The sequence below is a fragment of the Pinus tabuliformis genome, chromosome 7 (assembly GCF_031772625.1).
Source record: "Pinus tabuliformis cultivar Carrire ecotype Pingquan chromosome 7, CPIR1, whole genome shotgun sequence".
Taxonomy (NCBI): Eukaryota; Viridiplantae; Streptophyta; class Pinopsida; order Pinales; family Pinaceae; genus Pinus; species Pinus tabuliformis.
Genome location: NC_142293.1, coordinates 1,117,839,516 through 1,117,860,886, shown reverse-complemented (window position 1 = coordinate 1,117,860,886; position 21,371 = coordinate 1,117,839,516). Strand labels below are relative to the sequence as shown.

The following is a 21,371-nucleotide window of genomic DNA, read 5'->3' as shown; positions in this document are numbered from 1 at the left end:
ATATGCATTTGCTAAAAATTTCCTAAGGATCTTACAAGGACCAATTTTTTTTAATTTCAATTTAGTATACTCTCCTTTAGGAAATCTTTCCTTCCTCAAATGTGCTAATACTAAGTCTCCCACTTCAAAGTTCCGTTCTCTCCTCCTAAGATTTGATCTTATCTTATATTTGAGGTTTCTCTATTGCAGTCTCTATTTCACTTGCTTAAGAATTTCCTGCATAGCTGAAGAAAAATATTCTCCCACTGCACTCCTTTGTTCTTCTCTCCCCAAGTTTCTAAGTTCATGTATCCCTCTTGAATGCATCCCATACATAATTTGAAAAGGACTTTGACCAATGCTTTTGTTTGGAGACTCATTATAGGCAAATTCAGCCTAGGCAAGCACCTAATCCCATTGCTTGGGATGGTCTCCAACCAAAATTCACAAGATATTCCCTAAAATCCTATTAACTACCTCAATCTGCCCATCAGTCTAAGGGTGATAGGTTGAACTAAAGCTTAACTCAATTCCAAGTTTCTTCCATAAGGTCCTGAAATGCACCAATAATTTGGTGTCTCTATCTGACACAATGCTCTTGGGCACTCCATGCAATCTCACTGCTTCTCTAAAGAAAAAAATAGCAACATGGGTAGCATCGTTGGTTTTAAAACAAGGAACCAAATGGGCAATTTCTGAAAATCTATCCACTACAACAAGGATTGCATCATTACCCTTTTTATTTTTTTTGCAAACCCAATACAAAGTCCATGCTTATTGAATTCCATGGCCTGTCTAAAATTGGTAATGGTGTATACAACCCTATATTCTAGCTCTTCCCTTTTGCATGTTGGAAAATTATATAACTGCTCACAAACTTTTGCACATCAATCCTCATCTTTGGCCAAAAATAGAAATGCTTCAATTGATCATATGTCTCGTCATGTCCAAAGTGTCATGCATGACCTCCACTTTTCTTTTATTTGACTAAATTCTTCCTCACTGAGAAATTTCGAACACAAAATTGATTATTCCTGAAAAATAATCCTTATTAAATCATGTAATCGACCCATAGACTCCTATATTGGAAGTTTGGGTTTTTGCAAGCTTTATAAGTCTCTGTACTTGACTTTCCTACATATTTAAATTCTTCCTTCTCAAAGAATCAATTATTTTATTAGCTTGGCCACTAATTTTCTTCAAAATAAAAGTGAATATTTTGAGATATTCAATCCACTTGACATGATTTTGGCTCAACTTTGGTTGCTGCATAATGTACTGTAGGGAGTGATTATTTGTGTACAAAATAAACTCTCTGGACATTAAATAATGCCTCCATTTCTTTAAAGCTTGAACCACAACATAAAAATACTTGTCATAATAACTATACTTCCTTCTAGACTCTTTCAAATTCTCGCTGAAATGTGCTATGGGCTTATCCTCTTGACTTAACATAGTGTTAATTGCTTCTCCACTGGCATCACACTTCAATTGAAAAGGTTTGCTAAAATATTGCAACATAAGAACAGGTTGTCTTGTGATCTTTTTCTTCAATAATTGAAAGTCCCTTTCTGCTTCAGTAGTCTAATGGAATTGATGTCTATCTTTCCTTATGGTTTCCATAATTAGAGAAATCATATTACTAAAATTCTTGATGAATTTCCTGTAAAAACTAGCCAAACCATGAAAACTTCTAACTTAAAATATAATTTTAGGAGAAGGCCAATCAAAAATAGATCTTACCTTCTTAGGATCCATCTTCAAACCATCCTTGGATATGAAAATCCCAAGTAAAAGAGTTTTGTCTTCAGAAATGAACATTTCTTCAAATTGATGAGCAATTTCTCTTATTGTAGCTTCTTTAATACATACTTCAAATGCCTCAAGTGTTCTTCTTTGGACTGGCTATAAATCAAAATATCATGTAGATACACAATCAGAAACTTCCCTATGAACTCGTTCAACATCTCATTCATCAATATCATAAAGGTATTGGGTGCATTGGACAATCCAAATGGAATAACTATCAATTCAGACAATCCATCATTAGTTTAAATGTCGTCTTCCACTAATCTCCCTCTCTAATCTTGATTTGATGGCACCCACTCTTCAGATCAATCTTAGAAAACAACTAGAACGACTCAATTAGTTTAACAAACCATCTATGTGAGGTAAAGGAAATCCATACCTAGTTGTGGTCATGTTCAATGCTTTGGAGTTTGTACACATGTGCCAACCAGCATATTTCTCAGGATTCAACATTGTCAACATTGCACATAGACTAAGACATTCTCTGATCAGTCCTTCATCTAACAACTCCTGCACTTGTTTTCTAATTTCTTCATTCTCCTAAGGGGTCACTCTATGTGAAACTTTATTTGGTAGAATTTCTCCCGGTATCAAGTCAATATGGTGACTTATACTCCTCACAGGTAGAAACTAATTAGGAAAGTCATCCACTATGATATCACTATACTCATTCAACATATATTGAATCTTAAAAGGTAAATCAATTACAATAATGGAAGTAAAAATTACCTTACGTTTACACACCAAAGCAAAGCTTACCTCGTTATCTTCCATCTATTGCAAAAATTCTTTCCCACTCAGTAACAATGCCTTGGAATCATTTCTCTTTGATGTCCCCACTTCTTGCAAAGGCAAAAAAGTATTATCGATGTGATCCTTCTATAATTTATAAATTTTCTTCTTCCAATCATGTAAAACACCTCTCTCAAAATTCCATGATCTACCCAATAGAATGTGACACACATCCATGGGCATGATATCACATAGGATTTTGTCCTTGTAGCTACTTATCTGCAACTCCACTTCACACTATTAATTCACAATCAATTAATGACCCTTTTGAAGCCATGACACCTCATAAGGTTTTGGATGCTTCATATTCTTCAATTTATACTTCCCCACCACTTCTGTAGACACCAAGTTGTTTGTGATGCCACAATCGATCACCACCTTGCAACATTTCCATTAGACTTTATGAGCTATCCTAAAAAAATCCTTCCTTTGAGCTGGTTCAACAAATTCCTTCTCTAGTTTGAACAACACTTTCTTGAGCAATAAATACTCTCCTATCTCTTATACAATTTTTACTTCTTGTACCTTTGGTTCCCCTTCTTTTGATGGGGAAACAACATCACTTCTATGGCCCACATCTCTATTTTCTAGACATTCATATGCCCTATGTATAAGCTTACCACACCTATAGCAATGAATCCCTCTTCCTCTTCCTCTTCTTCGCCCTATGGAAAGGGATCTTCGACCTTTGAACTATCCCTCTTGTTGTCGTTGTGGACTTGAGCTACTAGCTCCTTCCTTTTGTGTTCTAGATCTTCCTCTACTTGAATGTTGTCCTCTTCCTATATCAATATTCTTTCCTCTACCAGACTACTTCCTTGCAAGCTTCTCCTCAACCTTCAAAGCTAATTGGTATGCTTCTTCTACTTTTCTGGGTGATAACACACTAATTCGATCTTGGATGTCCAACCTAAGACCATTAATATATCTGACTGTCTTCTTTGCAGGCTCCACCACATATCCAACCTTAACGTTTACTTTGTAAAACTATTTTTTGTACTCCCTCACAGTCATCAATCTTTGCCTAAGATTTTGCATCTACCTGAATAAAGTGAGATGATAATTCTTTGGCAAAAATTTTCCTCTAAGTTTCGCACCCATTATGTCCTAACTCTTAACTTTTTTCTTATTCTTCCTTCTCCTCTCAGCCTATACACCATCCCACCATAGAGCTACATGTCTCTTCAACTTGGTAGCAAATAATTTGACCTTCTTCTCCTCATTCATCTCCTCATATTCAAAGAAATTATCCATCTAAGTGATCCAGTCTATGAGTTCCCCTGGATTCATACTGCCAATGTAGGTGGATAGATCAGGTTTTGGCTTTTATACATATCCTAGAATTGCCTTCTATATTCAGGCTTCTGCAGACTCTTCAACTACTTCTTCCTTGCTTACATCTCCAACTTCAGGTTCTCTTTGTTTGCTAGTTTCCATAGCTGCCATTCTTTGCTCCAACTGTTGCATAACTTGCATCACTTTAACATTGGCTACAAGTCATTGTCCTCTCTAGCCTCCTCTAACACCTCATCCAACTTTGTGTGCCATGGTCAACTAATTGTTCTTGGAGAAGATGCATGATTTACTTTGATACCAATTGTGTAGGCCTTAAAACTTTATAAACATTTATGTGAGCCCGAACATTTAAACTAGAACCAACACAACTGAGACTAACTTGTCTAATATATAACCTAAAGGGAAATGGGAATATCACCCAAAATTCCCAAAGAACCATCACAGTTGAGCTTTAATGATAATAAAAAAGAGGGTGTGGCTTACCTATTATAAAATCCAACCGGATTTAAGCCTTTTTGTAATAGCTGTCGAACACACACTGACGCAGCCAATCCACTCTATCTCCAGCACGAGGAACCAACCCACATGACCTGATGTATGAACACCATACTAAATATTGGTTCTCGCCAAAAACCCGGGCCATTATGCCTCCAATCCAATCTTCTGAGATGACAGGCTCCGATATTCTTCCATTAAATACCACTCATATTTTCTATTACTCAGCCCCATCATTTGTCAGAATCTTGACGTTTACACAAAAATCTTTCTTGGAAGTTTCTCCCAAGAAGTTTGCTCAGTCAGAAAATGATTCTTGTTGTGTGCTGCCTTTTTTCCCCGCCTCTTGCTATGTCACTATCTCAACGATTAAGAAATGGGGTTTCTTGGAGAAATCTCCAAGAGGTTTCTTCCGAGACAAAAAAATTCCCAACGAATTGTCTCTCCCTTCTGTTAATTGACAGTTCTTGTTTCTCCCGAGATTCCTTCCAAAAAATTTGTCTCATAACATATTCTCTTAACAAATTCCCAGTTCCATCTCTCTAGTGCATATCAACAGAAAAACTTCTGTCAGGGCTAAAAGCAAACTAGGTATTGTCTTCTTCGCCTGTATACTCTGACTTGCTCTGTTATGCCAACAAAATTTCCACTCGCTCGGTCTTAAAAAAATGATCCAATCTACCCCTGTCTTTGATTACAAAATTAAAGCAAAGGTATGGGTGTGACACAATACCCCTGCAATATTTATAATACAAATGTGTTATGCAATAAGGAAATGGGAATAATAGATTGCAGAAGGACCAGTTCACAAATTTTATTCAAATCCACACCATGCTCCACACTCTTCTCATATTATTAAATCAAGTATTAAATAATACATCATATGTCGCTCTAGATCCATGAGAATAGAATCAAATGGAACATTTTGGTCATTATTAACGAATTACAATAATTGACTAAATTTAATACATTATATGGCAATTAAAAACAATTCGATCCTAACAAACCCACACATTAACTCCTTTGGTAAATGATTTTGATGTCTTGGTTAATCAAATTTTACGGATCCTCCTGCATCATCAACTAAACTACTTTTAATTCTAAGTGTTATTCATATAATTCTTTCAACTTCTTCAACGAATCATAAGAACCTGTAATCGGAACAATATGACGACTCACCTCTTCACTTACAAGAGCAATAATCAGGGCGTAAGGTATGTTGTATTTATTCTCCCAAATGGCTAGCTCATTATCTGATGTGGGTTTGGTAGGTGGACCGTCACCTTTTCCTTCACATATGCCTTTCCATAAGTCATTAAAGATGAGGGTGTGGATGATCTTTATGGACCATTCTTAGTAGTTTTCCTTTCTAGTTAGCACTACACCAAAAATGAAGATGAGGAAATACATGTTATTCAACTTATGGCCTAATAGCTGAGTTGATGCCTATATATAAATATCTCTCATATATATATAAAGTGATGAAAATAACACTTATATGGTAAAAACAACCTTAGACATAATAATAGTTGAGTTGATGCCTATATATAAATATCTCTCATATATATAAATAGTGATGAAAATAACACTTATATGGTAAAAACAACCTTAGACATAACACTTTCTCTAGGGAAAAATAATCATTCTTCCCATGAGAAATTTCAATAAAATAATTACATATAGAGATATATTCTCAACATGGCTGAGAGCACTACAATATGATTAGTACTTACTTCTGCTACATGAATACTTACGACTTTTCTATGGCTAATTCCCTGATTTGTCTTGCAAGCTTCTCCTTATTAACGCCCAAAAATTCGGTCTTGGTAATCATTGTGACCAGAAGACTCCATTGTGGCAAGGGCCTATTCATATCGGGGGTTTATGTAGTGAAGAAAGTCATGCGAATTGGAGCTCCTCTACAGTTCCATGTGACAAAGCCTATTAGGGCGTAGTATGAGAAATTGTCCACACTAATGGCGGTCATGTTGTGGGTGAGCTTAGATGGACAAGCCATTTCACATGGAAGTCTCCATTGCTGTTACTACTTACATGATTAGGGCGTCACTACTTGAGGATAATGGCACAAGAATTCGGCCTTCCCATGAGTATTCTCCATTGCTGCTACTACTTACATGATTAGGGTGTCACTACTTGAAGATAATGGCACAAGAAATTTCTCACCCAATCTCTCAGGATTAGGTGTCCAACAAAAAACATTGTTTTGTACACCCAATACATAAATTTCGAATATGATCGTTAATGGAGTTATGATGAAATATTGGGGTAGGTGTGAAAATGTCAAACTCAAAATGGGAGACTATTAACTCAAAACCCATTTATTTGTCATCGAAATGGGTGGTTTTGTTGTAGTATTGGGGGCATAATGGCTACGCACTTCAGGGCCAATCAACATGAATTTCAAATAACTCTATATGACTTTCACTAAATAAGCTCATGTACACACCTTTCGAGGGCTTCAAGCAAGCTCCCCTAAAATAGCCAACTCTCATCGCATGAAGAAGTTATTAAAGAAAGGATACTAGCATTATTGCCCTATTTACTACCATACAAGTCATGGATAATATGTCATAAGAAAGCCACCCATATTTACAACCGATCCTTGGAAAACATCATTTTGTCCTTGAGACACCAAAGGGTTTATTCCCTTCTCAAGAAAAGCATGACCATGACATTCCTCTAATTTCAAGAAGTCAACCACCAAATGTATGTCCTTATAATTACACCATTTTGCACAAAAGAATGAAATATAAATGATCATTTAAGAATTCTTAAAGGCATGTTTCATTTGCCTAAGTTCAAACCTTTACTCATCACTAGTAGTAAAGAAGGAAGGAACTTGGAACATGCGTCCTCATTTTAGGGCTCTCAACCAGTTGACAATCAAAGACAAGTTTCCAATCCTAGTTATTTATGATTTACTAGATGAACTTCATGGAGCAAATATTTTACTAAGTTTGATCTACATTCAAGATACCACTAAATTGGGATGAAAGAGACAAACATCCTTAAGAAAACTTTCAAAAAACCTGAAGGTGTTTATGAGTTTCCCATGATGGCTTTTGATCTTTGTAATGCCCCATCCACCTCTAGAGCTCATGGATAAGATTTTCAAGCCCTTCCTATGCAAGTTTGTGCTAGTCCTCTTCAATGATATCTTATTATGCAGTAAAGCATAGGCCCTCAAAAAGTAAACAATACATAGCTAACAATGCCAATCAATAAGTCCATTGTTGCCTCATGGAATAGGCAAGTGAACATAGCTATCTATTTTTTATTTATCAAAGAGATCTTTCTTAGGGTTTATCTCTACTTTCACTTGAGTTCTTAGGTTTTGCACTATCTTTTTTGTGAATTACACTACAAATATTCAAAATATACACATCATTTGTCATTTATGGTGTACATTTTGAATCCATGTTATGATCCACTATCAAGGTAAAAGGCCCTAGATTTGAAATACAGACCAAAAAGAACAAACATTGTGGATATTTCGAATAGCTCTATAATCCATTATTATTCTTTTTTGGTATAACTTCACAATAATTAAAAAACAATTTTATTGCCATTATTCATCCTTTCACTAGTTCACAAGTTATTTTTGAAGGGGCTTTGTTTGGAAAAGGGCTATGGAGTCAGCTGCTAAAGGATAAGTATATTAAAAATTCATCTTTGGTTGAATGGATTCGATTCTCTATCTCAAAATCTGTGCATGCAGGCTCTTTGGTTTGGAGAGGTCTGAAGCCATCCTTCTCTTGGCTCTTCAAATGGCTTCTTTGAAAGGAAGGAAATGGATTTCAAGTTAGGCTAGGAAAAGATCCCTTTCTAGGGGAACCTATCCTTCAATTCTATCACATTCCTTGGTAGCTCCCTTAATGGCAAAGGTCTTTATTTTTTGGGCCAAGCCAACACCTCTTTCCCCTTCATTTTCTCTCAGAGTTAGTGGCTTAACTCAAGAGACATAGAATTGCAAGGGGCTCATGCTACAAAATAGGATAATTTTGATGAAAGGTTTTCTAAAATTGGGGTTTTCCCTTCGTAGGAAGAGGACAAGCTAGTATGGGCTTGGAGCAAAGAAACAGGGAAAGTGGTGATGAATTTGGCTTATGAGGCTATCTTAACTACTTTATGTACCCCTAATATTAAATGGTGGACATCGAAGCTATTCCTCTCAAGATTAAGTCTTTTTTGTGGTTGGTACTTGAAAATAAAATCATGACTTGGAAGAACTTGCAAAAAAGGGGCCTCAGCAGGCCAAATACTTATTGTTTGTTCCTTTATGGAGAGGAGAGTATATATCATCTCTTCCTTAACTGTAGGATAGCTAAGGATTTATTGGAGAATGTGTTGTCTATGACCATAATTTCTTCTCCGGGAAACTATAATTATTATGAGGAGTGCTTGTAATTTTAGGTTTCAAGAAGGAAAAATTTTCAAACCCTTCCCATATTTGTTGCATGGGGCCTTTGAAATGTTGGTAATAAGGTCGTTTTTAAAGAATTTCCCCCAATTTGTTTCAGATAGCTGCTAGAGTCATTGGATACTTTAGAGAGTTCCCAACTAGATACATAACCAAGCCTCCAAGCATGGTTGTACCCCCTAATATGAACAATGTCCTTCCTGTAGCTTTCTTTGATGATGCCTCTCAAAGAGATCATACATGTGGTGGTGGGTTTGTCATTAAGATTTCCAATAATCATTTTCTGAAAGCCAACTTAGGGATTGGGTGGGGGACTGACACCAAAGTGGAGCTCATTTCTTCATGGGCCCTTCTCTTCATTGCAAAATCAGTGAATCTAACAAGTTTACATGTTGGGCGAGATTCCAAATGCATAACAGATTGGTTGAAAGGGAAGTTAGCCTTATATATTTTAAATCTTTCTTACCAGAAGTAAAAATGATGGAGATTGTCCAACATATTCAACAAATCAACTTCTTTCATGTGTACAAAGAATATAATGTGATGGCAAATGCAGTACCTAAACAAGATTTGGTTCTAAGTGCAAGTACAATTCATCTAGAGGAATGAAGGGATGGTGATTAGAAATTCTTGGGCTTCTTCAAATTGTTCTGAAGATACACCTCGTGTCTCTAGTGGTGATCCTAATTTGTTTAGTGGTTAACTTTTTTTAATGTTTATAATGAAGCTCCCTGACTAGTTTGTATTGGGAGACAACTTTTGTAACTTTTTGGACTAATATTTTGCTTCATGTAAAGAAGCCTTCAAATTTGGCAGATGAAATGTGAACTGTATCAGTTTTGCTTCGATAATCTACTTTTACTATGGCCGAGCATAGATAGCAGAATGATGTGATCTCAATAGAGTTCACAACAAAGTCAATAAAATTTTAAAAGATAATTTTGTAACAGGTCTCCTCAGACCAAGCATAATATACCGTTAGTGTTTTTGTAATAGATCTCCTCAGACCCAGCATAATATATTGTTATTGATTTTGTAATTGGTCTCCTCAAACCAAGCACAATATACTGTAAGTGTTACTAATGATGTTGGCAACCTAAATAGAGTATAATGAAATATTTACAATGTATCTTTGATTTAAATATGAATAACAAAATATATTTTTTTAAATTAATTTTAAACCATCCACTTAAACCATATTTTGAATAAAAAAACCATAAATCACATGTCAAATCTAATTCAATCCATGCAAGTTGCAAATAACTATTATTCTTGTTGTTAATGTTCTCACACTTTAACCATGACTTTCAAGGTGGGTAACACATGCTTTGATGAGATCATTAACATATAAAAAATACCACCTTACCTTCGGATGGACAATGAGTCATTAAATAAGAAGAGATTCTAATTCATTTAACTTTAACTCTTACCTAGCGAACTTCCTTGGGGTTTCAGCTTTGATATAGCATGTCAAACTTAGAAAATCAAAGACAAAACATAAGGCCTATCAAAACTCTTATCCACCGTGCGATTTTTTTTGGGTCTTGAATTCATTGCCTAAGTTCCCTCGCTTGTTGTAAACATACTTTTCTTCCTTCGTAGTATGATGGAAGGTTAAATTTGGGAAAGCTCCTAAATACAAAGCCATGAGTAGTTATAAAACAATAAAACACTTTTAAGAAAATAAAAAAATTAACACAATAACAATAGTATTTGAAATTTAATATGAAATAAACAATTTTTTATTTTTTATTTTATAGGTATTAAAAATAAACTAGTAAAATTAATAGAAAATCTATTTATACTTGTGTTTTAATGTAATAATTATATATAATAAACAACCAAAGGTTTTTGGATTTCAAAGAAAACACTCGAGATTTAATAAATATTTTTCTTATATATAAATTTTGTATAGTTGTGACTTGATTTAGATATGCTAATTGTAAAAAATGTATTTTTTTCTTCCTTTTCTGAGAAACTGAATTCACTCAGATTTATTAAAAAAATATCTCATTTTTTATATCAATTTTTTTAACAAAGAATAAATAAATTTTCATATATTATAGCTATGAATAGTTACATAAGATTTATAGTATCAAAGGAAATACATTGAATTTCTAAAAGATATCACAGGTCATGTAGATGATAAGATTCATAGTATTAAAGGAAATACATTCAAGTTTTTGATACTGGTAATATTTATTTTGGAAAAGTTATGGATATAATGAGAATTTTACTATAACTTAAATTTTGAAAAAGCAAAATAATATTTTAGTATTTTGATTATAATTTAAAATTATATAAATTTATCAAATTTTAAATAAAATCAATCAAAATTTTAAATATTTTTACTCAGGCAAAATCTTAAGCCACTCAGAACTCTTACGGTCATAAGTAATATAAAATACTTTAAATGTTATTTTTACTTGGTAAAATCATATATCATGATCATTGTAAATGTTTTTTACTCGTAAAAATATTTTAAACTCTAAATTTTAAATTTAAGTTATTATAAGAACAATCTTTTATTTTATAATTAATATATAAAAAATTATAACTCTAAATTTTAAATTTAAGTTATTATAAGAATAATCTTTTATTTTAATAAAATATATAATTAATATATGAAAAATTATATATATATATATATATATATAGTCCTGGATTCTCAAAGTTCAATTCTCCTGGATATATATATATATATATTTGAAATCACTATCTATTATATTAATTTTTTTTGTAAGTTTGGTAGGACTACATCTTCATCATGTCTAATATATCACCCCGATCGCAGCAGAGAATTGAATGAGTGACTTCACATCAAAGAGTGATTGGGGCAGAGAATTGAACGATTGACATCACATCAAAGAGTGCCTTAACAAGCAACCGATCACCGTTTATCCAAGACCCAGTGGACTCCATCTATTATACTAATTTGAAAGATGTTATTACTTAAAATACTTTGTTTTTTTTTCAACACAGTCTATTACTTTTTATATATTGCAAAAAAAAGGGGAAAGGAAGCTAGTTCCTTGTACAATCAGAGGAGGGCTGGATCAAAGTAGTGCGCAAAAGGGAGCGCAGTCCCCACATCTACTTTAACAACCCTGTTTCTTATAAACTTCAAAAACTATGGGATAACTTACCAAAATTTGACTTGAAACCTTAAGCCTTGCGAAGTAACCAAACCCGCACTTAACTTTGATAAAAAACGGACTTAACCATAAACCTGCACTTAACTTTGGAAAAGGCGGACATAAACACAAACACACGGGAACCCAATTTCCGCTTTTCCAAAGCCATGGCGCGATTTTCGAAACTTACCTTTATTAGGCTCAATCTCCACCATAGATTTCCTCCGACAGATCTGACGGACACCATCGAACGCCGATCCTTCAACCTGCATGTCACTCTACAACCGTCGATCCACATGCGATAGATCCAATGGCTAATGGGGGTTTCGGGTGGGCAAATCGTGTGGAGAATACCTGCCTGATAAAGCAGTATTCTCACCCCACCTGCTTGTTACGTGTCCAACGGTGAGTGGAATCGGGGGGTTCCCTCCTGAAACCACTTACCGCTTAATCACCTCCCGAAAAACCATTCCTGCTTAATCTCGCCTTTTCTCTTTGACTAAGTCTCAAGCAAGTTAGCGCCTGATGACCCTTGATCTGCCACCATCAAGTTCCTCTCCTGAAACTACTGGTGTCATTCCTCATCCGTTGATCTCCGGATCCAACGGTTGTTGAGCGATGATACTTCATCTGTCTCTCCACACTATCTTTGTAGCAATTCTTCACTATTTTGTGGGTTCTGTTCCTAATGTAATGGTCTCTGTTGAGGAGAGACTTGCTGTTGTTGAAATCCATACTGTCTCGGGTCGCCTAGGAGCTTGCACAGGTGAACGTAGAGACCTGACTGTTACTTGCATTACCGTTACGGTCCAGGCATTCGTGGATGACATGACTAATGCCATCTTCGCCTAGGAGAGGAGGACAATTGAAATCTTGTTTCATCATATAGTGCAGCTTTTTGGGACTATGAGTGTCGTGTGCTCTAAGCAAGGTTGAATACAGTTGAGAACCTCTGCTGACATATATCCTCTGTTTTCCTCATGCTATCTCCATCTTGAGTTGGTGTTTTGATTCTTCTTGTTTATTTTTTTCCCCCTGTTAAATTTCTTGTGATGATCTTCAGATCTATATATTCTTTCTCGATCTTCATACTGGGTGAAGGCATCATGGTATACTTTCTTCATAAACTTCATTATTCTCTTTGACAACCCCATCTGGTCTGTCAATTTCTTTGTTGGCATGGTTGTCAGCATCCTTATTTTGGTTTCTCAGGACATGCTTTATGGTTATTTTTCCCAGACATTCAAAACTTGTTTTGATCCTTTGATAGATTTTGTTTATGGCTATGCTTTTGAAGTCCCTTTTGGCATCCAAAGCGGCTATTATGATAGATGAGTCCCCTATTATTATAGGGTCCTTGATTGCATTTTTGTTTAAAATCCTTGTGCCAAGGAGGAGGCTGTATGCTTCAGCCCTGTTGTTTATCATTTCTCCAAGGCTCCATTCATAGGTTATTATTTTTTGTCCATTTGGATCTAGTATAACTCCTCCTGCCCTTGCTTTACCTGGGTTATTTTTTGCAGCTCCGTCAAAAAAGAGAATGTGTCTCTTCTATTCTTTTATCCATTATGAAAATTCTTTGTCCTCCAATCTTAATTTCCACTTCTTGTTTGTGTGGAATTCTTTATTTTTTTCTATGGCTGCTGCTTTTGCTTTGTTTTCTAACATTGCTTTACTGTACCAGTCTTTCTCTTCTTGTTGTAAATTGTTTTGGTCCATTTTTGAGATTCCATTTGTACTTATTATCTCTGCAACTTGGCTCCAAGTTTTTGCTAGGATCTTGCTTAGATTTGGCTTTTGTTCTTTGAAAATGCATTTGTTTCGGGCTAACCAAATTTGCCAACACAGGATTGAAGGGAGACATTTCCATATCCTATTTATTGTTGCCTTTTTTTTCTTTGTATATGGGTAGCTTTTATCCCAGTTTTTATGAAGAGTTTTTTTTCCCCTAGGAAAAATCATAATTTTATTAGTAATAACAAAATTACATTTTGTAGATGCTGAAGTGCATATTCATAAGTAGGTCAAAACTGTTGTTCAAAGAAAAAACCAGAAAGAAAATAACCGGAAAAATAATGTACAATTGGGGAGAAAATTATGCTTTTCTCCCTTTTTTCTTCTCAACCTTTCGCCACTCCCCTTGAGTCGGCAAGGATGAAAACAATACAAGTGAGGTGTTCTCCTTTGGGAGAGGATTATCCTTGTCTGAATCGGAGTGGTCCAAAGAATGGAGTCTTTTGGCTCCACTGGTATCCATTGAATCTAGTATCTTCTCTGGCAAAGAGTCCATCAGATCATGTGGTACAGATTCCATAGTTTCTGGCATCTTGTGAATCTGATTGTTCTCTTGGGGAGTGTGGTGTTCCTTTTCTGTTTCTTCTTCCTCAACAGGGACATCTTCAGGGTCTGGTGGAGGCAATTGCTATCCCTTGGGTTGCTTTCCTGCTTTCTTCTTCCTACACGTATTTTTTTGGCTTCTGGGCACGTGTTTTGAAGATGCCCTGTTTGGCGACATATTCTGCATCTGAATGCAGTATTTTCATAATCTAGTATCCGTGTCCAACATCTCTGTTTATACTTGAGTTGTATTTGGTCTCGCAGCCCTTTACTGAGGTCTACTTCCACACACATGCGTGAAAATGTATAAATTCCTTCCTCCGTTCTTTCTGTACCCATTTTAATGAATCGCCCAATGGTGTTGCCTATAGTAGATAAGACTTGAGGGCTCCAGAAGTGTAGTGGTAAGTTGTGAAGACGAACCCAGACCGGCATTCGAGATACAACCATTGTATTTGGATCAAATTCTAGGAACCATGGAGTCATGAAGAGACCTATGGATCCCATGAACCATGGTCCTGCCCTCATAATGATGTCCCTTTCCTCTACTGTACGAAATTTTACAATGAAGAAGCCTTTGGAACAGAGTCGAATTTCACATGTATCGGTCCAGGTTATGAAAAACCAAAGGAAAAGGTCCGTAGACTTGGGCCAGAAATAGTTGAATCTGCAAATTACTGCTTGTTTTTCGAATGTAGAACAATAATCGTCTGTTTCTAGTATATCCATATTTATTTCTGGGCTGTAGCTCAGTTGTTCTACAATGTATGGAGCGGGTGTTGTGCTAGCTTGTTTTGTTGTGTTTGTGGCTGGTTTGTTTCCTTCAAGAATGTCTTTGAAGGATAACCCTACATTTTTTTTCTTTTGATGTGTTTCTGGGGTTTTTGTTGTGCTGCTACTTATGCCATTGCCTAAGGGATTTGTTTTGTGATGGTCTGCCCCACCTCCCCTCAGCCGCAGGTTGAGAGTGATGGTAGACTCAGGTAGGATTTTGTAATCCTTAAGGGTTTTGTAGTCTTGGAGTACTCTGCCTCCAAAAATTAAAACCTGTGATCCTGTAGGGTAACTAGTGTGCTGGTAGATGTTTTTCTTCAAAAGTAGTATTGTTTTGGTGATCTGTACCTAGGCCAAATGTATCCTCCTAGATGGGGTTTTTATAAAAACTTGAAAAGGAAGAGGGCTACTAGTGATTCTGGTTCTGGTTCTATCTGAGGGGGTGAGATCTAGTCCTGGCAGGGTTGCTATTCATGCTCCGTTGGGCAAAATCCTATTAGTCGTGCTTTTTTCCTCATTGTGGTTTCCGCAGTCTCCTTTCTGCTGTCTGCATAGCTCCGAGGGTAAATATCAGTATGGCTGACATCGATGGCGTAGTCTCCAGAAACCCTAGAAAATGAGCCCTCAATAGACCTCAAGGGTAGCACGTTACCCACTGTCAAAATGGTCTTCTTTCCGCAGTGAAAAAAATGTCCCGGGTACAATGGGTGCCTGAAGATCACCTTGCAGAGAGGAGTGCCATGGCCAGGATCATGTATGATGCCCGTGTCATTTCCCCTGATGAATCCCTTGCACTTGCCAAAGTTGAGGCTTCTGGAACGTGCAGGTCCCTTCCTGCGATGGATGTGGTATTTGAATGAACTTGATCCCTTTCCCTTTCCATATTGTTGACCCCAAGGATGTTCCGCAACCTCTTCAGTGACAGTTACCCGGCCTCCACCGCTAGTTTAACTACTGCATCATCGTCGTTCGTCTCCAAATGGAGAATCACTGAGGTGCCCTTAAGGGCTACCGGCGATTTCACCTCTACACCAGCCTCCTCAGTCTCATCACAAACCATAACCTTGGCAGCACCGAACTTCAAAAGGGCGTGAAGGATGAGAGGGGGCTTATGGTCAGCCTTACACTTGGGATGATGAGACTCCGTAATTTCTTCAGCCCCATGCAGAGCCTCCATAATCATATGGGGTTTCAAAATAGAGAGCATCTGCAGCTTAGCCGCAGCACCGTTTCCCTTACCGTTCTCTGCCGCGTCCGCCACATTCTCCAGAGCCATTTTTTCTTGACAGTCTTATTTTTCGATGAGACAAAGTTCTATCATCAGTTTTTATGAAGAGTTGTCAACTGAATATTTATGTTTATTTCCAAAGTACTTGTTGCCTGTTTCCAACACTCTATCGCCACCATATAGTTAATGAAGAGGTGTTGAATTATTTCTTCCTCCTTTTGACACATGACACATTTTGAGGGCCCTTGTATTCCTTTTTTTTTAATTTTCAGAGGTAAGAATTTTACCTTTGAGAAGGGTCCAGGTGAAGAATTTAATTTTGGGAAGAATCTCTGAATTCCAAGCTGCCTTCCAAAGACTCCAGTCATTTTGATTGTGAAGTTTTTGGAGGAAGTTGTACCCTGATTTCACTGTGTAATCCCATCCATTTGGGTCCCAAATAAATTCATCTTGCTCTTCTATGTTGATGGGCGCAGCGCCTCCCAGATGGACTTTTAAAATTTCCCACTGACTTTTTAGTCTTGGTGGTGTAGCCAGCTTTTTCCATCTTACACAGTTATTCTGATCCCAATCCGAAATAGAATAAAGAGTGTTAAAAAATTGCTCTTCCATCCATCTTTGAAGTCCCCTTAAATTTTGTTGCTGATTTAAGGGGTTTTCCCCATTATTCTGTCCTCCCAGATAGAAATTGTTTTTCCATTCCCTGGATTTTTGGATATTTCATCTCTAATAAGAGGAATTATCCTTTTAACCAATTTCCAGATTTGGGTGCATGGCCTGTCTGGAATAGTATTAGTGAGCATCTTTGTTCTATGACAATTTAAGTATTTCATTGTTAGTACTTTTTCCCACCAGTGACCATTCCCATTTATCATTCTCCAGATAATTTTTTTTCCCTAGAGCAGTGTTCATTAGTGTTGGCAGGCGAATTGATATACCTCCTTTTTCACAGGGAAGAGTAACTTGCTCCCATTTAACAAGGCTGAATTTTCTATTATCTTATTTTCCTCCTTGTTAGAGGAAGCTTCTAATTATCAGTTCCATTTTCTTGTGGGCACTTGCCGGAGCCATAATGATTGCATATTGATATATAGGCATGGCCAAGAGAAATGCTTTAATCAATGTCACTCTTCCTGCCAGGTTAAGCCACATCACTCCCCAATTCTGATTTTTTTCCCTCATTCTCTCCACTTGCCTATTCCAAACTTCTGATTTTACCACTTCCTTTGCTAAGGGCAGCCCAAGATAAGTGAAGTGGCTCCAATTTATTTGTAGAGGTATTTCCAGTATTTGTGAGATACGCTGCATTGTTTTTGTTGGGGTATTCTAGCAATAAATTCTACGTTTGGAGTTGTTTAAAATTCCTCCCGAGGCTAGGAGAAATTCATACAAGACTTTTTTGAATCGTTTTGCTATAATATAGGATGCCCCACCTATGAGAAGGGTATCATCTGCAAAGGTAGAGTGGTTTATATCTTTGACTCCTCTCGAGATTTGGATCCCTGTTATTTTTTTCTCTTTTCTCTAATTTTCCAGCATAGCACTCAGTGATTCAACCATGATGATGTACAAGAATGGAGAAAGCAGACAACCTTGCCTCAACCCTCGTGTGCTTTGGAAAAATTTACTAGGTCGATCATTGATTAAAGGAGCTATCCAAGGATTTGATATACATGTCTGGATAATCTCTATGAAATTTGTTGAAAAGCCAAACCTTTTGAGAACTGCTGCAAGAAAGTTATGGTTAAATCTATCAAAAGCATTAGCCATATCTAACTTAACAATCATTCCTCTCTCCTTTCTTTGGATACTGTTGTGGATAGCCTCCTGAACAATTATCACATTATCTATGATCTGCCTCTTAGGGACAAATCCTCCTTGGTTTTTTGAAATTATTTCCTGAAGTATTTTTTTCATTTTGTTTGCTAGGATTTTGGTAAGTGTCTTATAACATGAGTTGCAAAGGGAGATTGGCCTATATCTGTTAAAAGTTGTAGGATTGGGTTCTTTGGGAATGAGGGCTAGGAAGGAGGATTTTGTATTTCCTCCAATCTTTGTTTTTTGGAAAGCATTTTTAAGCATTCTCATTAGGTCTTTTTTTATAATTTCCCAATGTTGTCTGTAAAAGGCCATTGTAAACCCATCTGGACCTGGTGCCTTGTCAGGGTGGAGATTCCACACAGCTTCTTTGACTTCTTCCTCAGTAATTTCTTTGTCTAATTCCCTGTTTTGCTGGTCGCTTATTTTTTTATATGCTACAAAGTTTCTTCATTAGCTGCCTGCTGGTCACTTGTTGAGAGGAGTTATTTAAAGTGTTTATGGGCTGCGTTTTTTACTGCTTCAACTCCTTTTATTTCTTGACCATTTACTTGAATCTGTTCAATCTGATTTTTTGACCTCCTTATTTTCATTGTATTATGAAAGAAGGTTGTATTTTTGTCTCCGGATTTTAGCCAGAGGCATCTTGATTTCAGTCTGCTTTCCTCTTCTTCTTGCCTATTTTGCTTATATATTTCCAGATATATTTCCTTTTCTTGTATATGATCTTGCTTACTTTCTTCCTTGTTCTCTTTTTTCTTGCAAAGGTTATCCATTTTTTTTTGCAATTCGATTTTCCTAGCTTTGTCCTGGAGATCATTTTCTCTTGCCCAATTTTTTAAGTGTATCCTTATGTTCTTTAGCTTAGTTTCCCAAACATACTAGGGAGATCCTGCGACACTTTGTTTCCAGTTGTCCTTTATTTGTTTGTCAAAATCATCCTTGCTGTCCCAAATTGAATATATCTAAAGGGAAGGGGTCCTTGATTTTCCAGCTTTCCCAAGTTTAGCACCACCAGCTTATGATCTGAAGCTGAGTTGTGAACAATTTTACTTTTCACAAGAGTCTAAGAAGCTGCTATGCTTTCATGAATAAGAATTTTGTCCAACCTTTCTTTTATGTTGTTTTTTCCAATTCTTTTGTTGTTCCAAGTGTATTTTCCATTGCTTGGCGGAATGTCTATTAATTTGTGTTCTTCTATTATTCCTTCAAGAGCTTCTCTTGATGGATCATTATGAAAGATTTTGCCAAATTTTTCTTTTGTATTCCTTATCAGATTTAAGTCTCCTCCTAGGATTAAGTGCCCACTTTGTCTCTCTGTTATTTCTTCTTTAACTGATTTCCAACATTGTTCTTTCTCTCTATAGTGATTTGGAGAATACACATTTATAATGCTATACTGTTCTTTTGTATTGAGATTCCTCAACTCTGTTCAAATCCAGTGTCTGCTGATTTTTTGGGTCCTTAATTCCCGTTTTCTTTTATCCTAAATGGTGTTGATTCCTCCCGATGCTCCTATGGCTTCTAACACTACTTCTTCATAATTTTTTAGTTTTTGAATCATTTTTTGATTTTCTTGCTTGTTTAGTTTGGTCTCTTGGATCATATATATGTCTGGTTGTTCCTTGGCTAAAATGTCTCTAGCTGCATTGACTTTAAAGGAGGTGCCAAGGCCGCGACAATTCCAAGAGACCACTATCATTATTTACTGTTGTGTTGGTGTGGTCCTCCCTTTCCTCTTTGTTGAGTTTTTTCATGACTTCATGTTTGTTTCCCAAGGAATGAATCCATTGGTTGTTGCGTTCCTAGAGCCATTTATTTAGTTGCTACCTCATCTCTGATTTATTTATTGGATTTCCTTCCCACTTTTTTTTGCTGATCCCAGGCTTGGGGGATTTCTTTGGCTTTGTTTCTAGTTAGAATGTGGTCCACTGAGGGAGGAGGAGGGGAGGATATAGGGTTGGGGGTGGATATGAGAGCTAAAGAGGTAGGGTTTGAGGGATGGGATCTGGGAGAGGGTGGATCAGAGGAGTCTTCTAATGGCTCAAAAGGATTCAAAGTTGTGTGATCAAGAGAAGTAACCTTCGTTGAAGGCTGATAGGTTGTTTCATTTGCTTCTTGGGACTGATACATATTTGATGTTGTCTACTTATTGGTAGGTTTTTTCCTTTTCACTTGTTCCCATGTAGGTTCTTTCTCTTCTACATTTTCATGCTCTATTTTTTTAAGACACCTATTTTGAAAAATGAACATACTCGTGACATACCTTGCATTTAAATGGTATTTGCTCGTAGTCCAGCTGTTAAATGTGTGTCCATTGGTCGATCTCGATCTTTATTGCCTCTGGGAGGCCTTTTCCGAGATCTACTTCCACACATATTCTTGGGCACGCGTGCATGTTGTCTTTTGGCTCACATCTTTCAATCTATTTTCCCACTGTGTTTCCTATAGCCTTTACAGATTCATCTCCCCAGCAGTGAAGAGGAAGATGTGGGGGCCTAACCCACACAGGCACTGCGTTTGGGACATCCATCTCTGTATCAAAGTCTGGCATCCACCTGTTCAGGTATAAACCTCTGGAGTCCATGAAGTAAGGTCCATTTCTAAATATCAGATCTCTGTCCTCCTTTGTTTCAAAGAGAAAGGTGTAGTATCCCCTTCCATAGAATCGTATTGCTATCTTCCCCTGTGTGGTTGCATTCCAGTTTCTTTCCACCCATTTTTGCATTGATTTGGGTGAGGGCCATAGCCCTGTGAACTGTCCAACAAGTCTGTGTTCTACCAGAGAGATGGCTGCTCTTCTTGGAAGTGTTGGAGGGAGAGAAATATCTGGGATACTTTCAAGTTTCTTTACAATTTTATTGACTGATGGCCTATTCCTTGGAGCTCCATTCTCTGCGATCAGAGATGTGAAGGCTTCTATGTTTTCTTCATTCCCTGGCTGCGTGGAAGAGTGAGGATCTCCCTCCTCAGAGGGCTGCATGGTCTGGTTGGCCTTCGTAGCAAGAGGTTGCCGAGCGATGGATCTGCAGGGGCAGCGACAACTAGGTCAACAGGGGCAGTGGTGGCTAGGTCAACAACAGAGCATTTAAAATAATTTGTTTTTACAATGTTAACATTGTTAATATTAATATTAAAATAAGTAAGATGTTAAGTTATCCTTTCAAAAATTATATTAATATATTTTTTTAATGATTAATATATTTATATTATCATTATCTTAATTATTTTATATAAAATATTATTAAGAAAAAACATAGATACATCT

The 21,371-nt window shown here is 36.6% G+C and overlaps 1 protein-coding gene across 1 annotated transcript; it reads right to left on the bottom strand.

Annotated features, from left to right (window-relative positions):
- Positions 1 to 15,982: 15,982 nt before the first annotated feature.
- On the bottom strand, positions 15,983 to 16,333 carry LOC149251445 (uncharacterized). Its single transcript, XM_089453885.1, has one exon. It carries the CDS (start codon positions 16,331 to 16,333, stop codon positions 15,983 to 15,985), a length of 351 nt encoding a protein of 116 aa, XP_089310011.1.
- Positions 16,334 to 21,371: the final 5,038 nt, after the last annotated feature.

What these genes read in the sequence shown, in the direction of transcription:
- LOC149251445 (XM_089453885.1), bottom strand. Translation starts at nt 16,333, where the DNA reads ATGGCTCTGGAGAATGTGGCGGACGCGGCAGAGAACGGTAAGGGAAAC.